Here is an 8249-nt window from a genome sequence, read left to right on the forward strand (position 1 = left end):
AAAATGTAAACAAACTTTTGAATTGTGGTAAAATTCGAACACTATTGGCGCATCTTACGTCACAGATTTCAATTAAAAATTTCAATTCAAATTTAATTTTTTGCAATAACTAATTGTTAATTGCCAGTTTATTACACTATTTTAATAATTTCACTGTGTGGATGAATGATCATTTTTCCTTTCTGCTGCTGATTGCAACACAATAGTTTCATTAAAACAATGTCTATGAGACAATATCCCTCAGGTGCAAAAAAACGTGATATTCAAAAGAAAAGAAAAGCAGAAGATGCGAAAAACGAAGGCGCCTTGTTGACATTTTTAGCGAAACGACCGGTAACCCCATCATCAGAAACTACTCAAACAGAAATAACAGCTGGTAATCAAAGTGCAGTCGTCTCGGCAACAGCCAGTATGGATTCTGAGTCCTATCCAACAGAATTGCCAGAATCTGAACCGCCGGCTGAAGGTTCTATAGAGGTCGCGAGTATTGAAACTGTTGATAACAACTGTAGTAAAATTTTGACAGATATTGCTATGTGGCCAGCGAATTTGACAGAAACCATGCGTAATTATGTTTTGAATTTCAAACCAAAAAATGTTGGCGATTTTTCACGCGCTAGCATGTTGATGACAGATCGTGGCAGACAATATTTTCGTCATTTGTCTGAACATAACTTTTACTTGACCTAGGCAAATGGCCAAAAAGAAAGACGTGAATGGTTAGTGTTCAGTGAAACTAGTGGAAGTGTTTATTGTTATGTATGCAAACTGTTTCCAATTAAAGCTAGTCAATTTTCAACAAATGGGTGTTCAGATTGGAAAAATATTGCCGCGAAAATTTCTGAACATGAAAATTCGTATGGCCATGTTCAAGCAATGTGCACTTTGGCTAAACGCTTAAACGCAAACGGGCGTATTGACAAACAAATGGCGAAACAGTCAGATGATGAAAGGCAATACTGGAGAGAAGTTCTACGAAGGATTGTAGCAACTATACAGTTTCTTTCCTCTCAAGATTTGGCTTTTCGTGGTCATGACAACAACGACGGCAACTTTACTAGTTGCTTGAATTATTTGTCAAAATTTGACCCTTTTTTAGCAAATCATATTGCGCGGTACGGTAACAAGGGAAGTGGTTCTGTTAGTTATTTGTCACATGCTATTTGTGACGAATTTATTGAAATAATGGGCAATGCTGTCAGAGATCAGTTTATTTCAGAAGTAAAGAAATCGATATATTTTTCTTTGATTGTTGATTCAACACCTGATGTTAGCCACGTGGACCAGTTAACTGTGATACTCAGATATGTTCTCATTGATGGTGAAATTAAAGAACGAATTTTAACTTTTGTTGACATCTATGCTCATAACGCTCAAAATCTGGAGCAAGTGATACTAGACGTTTTGAAGAAATGGGGGTTAGATATCACAAAATGCAGGGGACAGAGCTACGACAATGCTTCTAACATGTCTGGCAGATACTCTGGCTTGCAGGCGCGAATCAAGGCACACATTCTCAATGCAGTTTACATTCCCTGCTCTAGCCATAGCTTAAATCTAGTTGGTAATTCGGCTGCAGAATCGTCGCTTTCAGCAGTATCATACTTTGACTCTATTCAAAACGTTTATGTGTGGTTCTCATCATCCACACACAGGTGGAACATACTTAAAAGTCATCTAGTCAAAAGAAAGTATCGGACACAAGGTGGTCAGCTAGAGCGGATGCAGTGTTTGCATTGCATCAGAACTACATTGGTATTCAGGAAGCTCTTCTTCAAGCAGCCGAAGGTCGTGATCAGAAGGCGTCTGTAAGAAATGAGGCTAATGCTCTTGCTAATAAAATAGATCTTTTTGAGACGGCATTGATGACTGTTCTTTGGGATACAATTTTACAGCGGATGAATGCAACCAGCAAATCCCTGCAAAATTCAAATTTATATCTTGATTCTGGTTTAAATCTTTTAGAATCACTGAAGCTTTTTATTAACAATGAAGTCCGAAACGATTTCACTCGTATTGAAAAACGAGCGGCATTGCTTATTAACGAGGATCTGAAAGACTGTAAATATCAAGATGAAGTGAGCCGCAAGAAAAAGCGAAAACCGTTTTCTGATGAAAGCAATGAAGCGGAAATTATTCTAACTGGTCGTGATAATTTTATTGTTAACACAGTAAACGCCATTTCTGATAAATTGATCACGGAACTTGATCACAGAATCGAAGCAAACAGAGGTATACATGATTTGTTCAGTCTATTTTTCAAGGACAAGGTAGATGACATGAACACAAAGATCTCGGCCTTGATCGAAGAATACAAAGACGATGTTAATTTTGATACCGCTGGCGATGAAATCAAACAGTTTTTCATTTCGCTAAGGAAGAAGGCGCAAAATCGGCGGTAGAGATGTACCAGCTTATAGTGGTGGGTGGACTACAATGTACATTTCCCAATGTGGAAACCCTTCTAAGAATCTTTCTCACCATTCCTATATCAAACGCAACTGGAGAACGGTCATTTTCTGTGTTGAAAAGGATCAAGAATTACTTGCGGAATTCCATCAGCCAATGTAAGCTGGGAGATTTGTCTATTTTATGCATTGAATCAAAGGAGACATTAGAATACGATTTCAATGCGCACATTGACTCCTTCGCGAAGTTGAAGAGCAGGAAAAAAGTTATATAACTGTAATAAACTGACAATTGTAATTTCTAACTAGTATCTATAGCTGTAGTATCTATGCATGTTAAATAATACATGGGTATGAGTGTTCTAACTATTGTTGTATTATGATCATTGATCGCCTTATAGGCGAGAGGCCCCCAAATTGGTCGTGCGCCTAGGGCCACAGTTTTTGTAAATACGCCTCTGACTGCAATAGTGTGCCCGGTAGTGGTCCCAGTCCTACTAAGCTCACCCTTGAAACTGGCATGTCATGGGTTCTCATTAGACAATCCATAGTAGGCCATATAGAGCAAATATGAAAAATATGCCATAAATTTCTTTCCACTTTTATTATTAAAGTTAATTTTATTAACACAGTAAATAAATATAAATATAAAAAATACAATGATATATATATATATATATATATATATATATATATATATATATATGCTTTGTTATATGTTTTATCAGAAATATATGCTGCTATTGATGAGCAAAATGTTTCTCTGTTGACGTTTTTGGATATGTCTGCGGCATTTGATTGTGCAGATCATGGTATTCTGTTGGAGAGAATGAACAACGATTTTGGGATTTCGGGCACGGTGATTGATTAGTTTAAGTCTTATCTTTCTGGAAAAACAGAACAAGTCTCTTATAAAAATAATTTATCAAATATAAAACTGGTCTCCTCCGGTGTACCACAGGGTTCTGTGTTTGGACCTATTTTGTTCTTATTACATACAGCTGATCTTTATGGAGTTATCGAGTCATTTGGTTTTAAATACCATGCTTTCGCAGATGACATTCAGATAATTTTATGTAGTAAACCTGATACCTTCCATTTTGAAATTAACAAGCCTACCGAATGTTTGAATAAATTGGATGTTTGGATGTCGTGTAATTATCTGAAGTTAAATCAGTACAAGTCCCAGTTTCTTCCTATAGGCACCTGGCAGCAGTTATCAAGGGTTGGTATTAATTCAGTTATAATACAAAATGAAAATGTTCAGTTTTGCCATAAGGCTACAAATTTGGGGTGTATTTTTGACACCAAACTAACTATGAATGATCATATAAAAACAATTGTGAAGACATGTTCATTCCAACTGCAAAGATTGAATCGAGTTAAAAAAATCATTGAACAAATCAACATTACAGTCATTAATGCACGCTTTCGTCCATTCACGTTTGGACTATTGCAATAGCTTGTTTTATGGTTTACCGAACAGATCGATTGTGATGCTTCAGTCCATCCAGAATAGAGCTGCTAAAATTGTTGCAGGTGGTGCTAAATTTGATCGCGTTACGCCAATTTTGAGGAACCTACATTGGCTAACTGTCAATAAATGGATAATATATAAAATCTGTATGGTAATGTACAAGGTTTTAAATGGATTTACGCCAGAATATTTGACATGCAAGTTCAATAAGAAGAGATCAAATTTGCGTATTGGCACAAGTCTAAGATCTGATGATGATAATTTGATGGTTGTGCCTGTTTTTCGTTTGCAGATAGGAGCAAGAAATATTGCAGTGTCGGGGGCGGTTGTATGGAATGGTTTGCCACGGTCGTTGAGGGTGTGCAATTCAGGAATTGAAAACTTTAGGAAGAATTTGAAGACTCATTTATTTAATCAATAACTGTGAACTGATTTATTTGTGGTTTATTTTATCTACTTTTTCAGCTATTTCTGTTTATTATAGGATAGCGCTTTTGAAAAATTAACACTATTATTTTTAATAAGCGCTTCATAAATTTTAATGATGATGATAATAATAATAATAATAATAATAATATATATGTAATACAATGATATGTAATAAATATGTTGCGACCATATATATATTATCTATTATATTTGGTTGCGACGTATCATAACTATGGTTTAGATATCGAAGCTGAATGTTACATAAGCATTGCAACGTGAAGTAAAACAATTGCTGATCACCCTTTACTTTTAGATCAATTTTCGTTGTTTCCATTTTGAAGATAGCCGCTGTAGAGTTGTTGAATCCAAAAGCCGAAGTTGCAAGAGTAGACCGGGCCCTGGCCATCAACATTTCGGCCGTGAAGGGGTTGCAGGAAGTTTTAAAGTCCAATCTGGGCCCAAAGGGAAAGATGAAAATAAAAGAAATTGTTGATAAATCGTGCGCGTGTGATAATCGCGAAAATGCATTCTGATCCCTAATTTTTTTACCTTTACAAAAGTGATCTAAATGTTTAAAGATTTAGGCGCGCATTTATTTGTATTTATTTATTGCAATTACCATATTGCATACTGAATCTGTTGGGAACATCATTTCACTAATTTTAAGTTAGTGTCTGGATTGGGCGATATTTATTAAAAGCTGACAAGAGATGGAAATGTTCTTTTAATTTACTTTGCAGTACACAAAATGGTTTGTATGAAGCTAAAGTTTTGTCAAAAGTAATTCAATTGTAAATAATAAGATATTTATTTTAAAGTGTGTACTTTATAAATATTTTCATTAAAAATTATTCTAATTCAGCTTCATTGATTGCGAAGGTGACCACAGCCCAAGATGGCATAACAGGAGATGGCACCATATCCAACTGTCCTATCATTGGAAAACAGGTTTCTTTAGTGATTGAGGAAAATGTTAAATAAATAAAGCTTCTCTAACTTTAAAGGCTCCTACTTTAATGCTTACAATTTAGTTAGAAGAAACTTTCATCCTTATCCTATCATTTTTCAGTTAAAGTAATATATGTTAGAGGTTGATAAGAGACTCATTTCTAACATATTGATACCTTTTTAAATGAAAACATCAAGTTAATAAATATGCTACTAAAAATATTATTACAATCAATTTTTGGCAGATTAATATTAAAGTCGCCTATGATATAGATATTTTTTTTTTAATTTAGGATTAATTTTTAAAAAATTTTAAATCATTAATAAAGCAAACTGAATCAGTATTAGGAGGTCAGTACATTAGGTAAATTAAACAATCTTTAGGTTCAATATTAAATATTTCAACAATAAATCAATTATAAAGCAGGGGAAAATACAAAAAATCGTCACAAACAACATATTTTAAAGAGTTTAGTAAAAACATTATTACAGGTATCAATCAAGGAATTCAATTTTGTCATTTTATTGTACAAGCATCTACTGTTAATGTGAAGAAGTTAAAATTGATTAAGTCATTGGCGAACCCTTCAACATCTTCTTGAAGCAAGTGAGGAGAGTTATTGACGATCGAGTTGAAAAAATTAACATCAGTTCAGCAGAATCTAATATTGATATAATATTTTATCGTGATCATTATGAACATCCAATAAGACGTTGTTGCTTTGAGATTGACGACTTTTAATATTGTTATTAATATCATTTAAGTTATTATTTAGAAACTTGTTGCGAAAACATTCAATATCATCCATCTTTATTTTTATCCTGGTCATTCACGTATTATAATATGTTGTGGAATAATCACGGGGTTTTTCATTTTCACTGCTGCATCTGTTCTCTAAACACAGACGCGAAGCATTTTGGATTCATTATCATTTTTGTTTATATTGTCGTCTTTGGGAGCATCTGATTTTCTTATGAAATACCGTTAGCGGTCAAGAACTCAATCACATGATTTCTGTGGCATCTGCTGATGTTGCCCGTTGAAAAAACAACTTTTTTAGTTAGAGATTTGTCTGCTTTCAACTTGCAGTTTTCAGAGATTTGTTGCCGATTATCTTTGTTGTCTTTTTTGATACTGTTGCTTTAGAGACGTCAATGATGTTTTTTGTGAGGTAAACGGTTGGAGAACTAACTTCGACAAGTCTTGGCCATTTTTTATTCCTTGAGACCAGAGAGTAAATGTAACTTCCTTAGTTGGAGTAACTACAACGTCCGGCCATTTCTGTACATTTGAAATTTCTTTTGTAGCATTGTAAACAACGTTATATTTTTTTTGAGTTTTTACTCAAGTTTCAGCGAATGTACCATCTTTATTATGAAACAATTTATTTAAAAGTGTTTTCACAGTAGAAATTTCTCTGGTATTTCTTCCATTCAGACAAATTCACCTGTTGTTTGAGTATCGAGGGCTTGGGATGCTTGTGGTTGCTATTTAGCAAATGATGTTGCAGTGGCTGTATTTTAATTTTTAAAAAGTCAACCTTTTTTTTTAATACTGAATTAAAATTCTCCGATTCTATCATCTATTGATTTTGACCTTCAACGAAATCAATGACTCCTTCAAGTACAATGCTGTTTACAATATCTTCCAATGTTTCATCACTTCGTTGGATCATAATTAAATGTTAGCCGTCGCTGCCGAATTTTTCACTATAAAATGTCGGCCGCTGAATAATTTTTCAGCTAGCCACTGAACGTTGAACGTTTTCCCTGAAACAACCACTTTTACAAGTTTTTAGAACAAATAACGCCTACATTATCATACAAATATATACATCATTAATTCATCTATCCATTCATCTAACAATTTATCCATCAATTTATTCATCAATTCATCCATCTGCCATCCATTCATCCACCCACTTATCCATCCATTCATTCATCCATACATTGATCATTCACTGCTTTATTCATTTATTTTCTCACTCATTCATCTATCTATTCATTCAATAAATCAATCAATTGAGCATGCATTTTTTTACCCACTCAATAAAACATTATCTCATTCATTTATCACCACTTACAACGTTCATTCGTTCACTCATTCGTTGATAAATTGCCAATTAAAATATTTTAGGGCTAATTTAATAGATCCAAACACTGAATGATTACGACGACGATGATAGTGGTGACATTGGTGATGATGATAATTAAGTGACGATGAAGTGGATAGTGATGATGTTAGTGATGATGTTGAAGAAGATGATGATTATGATGGAATTAATGGTGATGATAATGATGTAATGATGAAGGTGATGATGATTATGATGGAATTTATGGTGATGATAATGATGTAATGATGAGGGTGATGATGAATGAGGTAATATATGGTGTTGATCATAATGATATGATGTTGATGGTAAGGACGAGACAATGTTGTGAGAATTCAGTGTTCAGGTTACAATAATGGTAGTGATGGAATCAATGAAGATGATGACGATGAAAAGAACAATAAAGATGATGAAGATGATGATGATAACGAGAAGAGTAATGAAGATGATAACGGTGATGAAGATGGCGACGATGATGGTTGGTGACGAAGATTGCGATAGAATCAAAGACGATGAAAATGATGATGCTCTTGAAGATATGACGAAAATGATGACGATGGTTATGATAATGAGACGAACGATGACAGAAATTTAACTCGTGATTACCATGATAATATTAATGGCTATGAAGTTTATTTTGTGATAACATAGTTAACAGTAATGACGTTTCTTGTAAGTTTATAATTTTTTCGTCCATTTTTTACGTTAATTGTTATTTAGTTGTTTCGTTAATCATCTTGATATTAAGAGCAGTGAGTAAAATTGTCGATGATACTCCCAATGATGATAGCGATGAGAATGATGACGATGAAGATGATAACAACAATGATGACGATGGTGATGCTGGTGAGGTGATAATAATAATGATAATGATGA

The 8249-nt window shown here is 34.0% G+C and overlaps 2 protein-coding genes across 2 annotated transcripts; both read left to right on the top strand.

Moving 5' to 3' along the window:
- Positions 1–2404: 2404 nt before the first annotated feature.
- On the top strand, positions 2405–2683 carry HELRODRAFT_86823 (hypothetical protein; the record flags this gene model as incomplete). The annotated part of the gene is made up of 1 exon (XM_009028223.1): positions 2405–2683. The coding sequence occupies one exon, from the start codon at positions 2405–2407 to the stop codon at positions 2681–2683; it is 279 nt and encodes a 92-aa protein (XP_009026471.1).
- Positions 2684–4709: 2026 nt separating this feature from the next.
- HELRODRAFT_86819 (hypothetical protein) lies at positions 4710–5295 on the top strand (the record flags this gene model as incomplete). The annotated part of the gene is made up of 3 exons (XM_009028221.1): positions 4710–4802; positions 5015–5069; positions 5177–5295. Coding segments are annotated over 3 exons (267 nt in total), but the record flags the coding sequence as incomplete, so codon positions are not given.
- Positions 5296–8249: the final 2954 nt, after the last annotated feature.

This window comes from Helobdella robusta, assembly GCF_000326865.2.
Source record: "Helobdella robusta unplaced genomic scaffold HELROscaffold_54, whole genome shotgun sequence".
In the NCBI taxonomy this organism is placed as follows: domain Eukaryota; kingdom Metazoa; phylum Annelida; class Clitellata; order Rhynchobdellida; family Glossiphoniidae; genus Helobdella; species Helobdella robusta.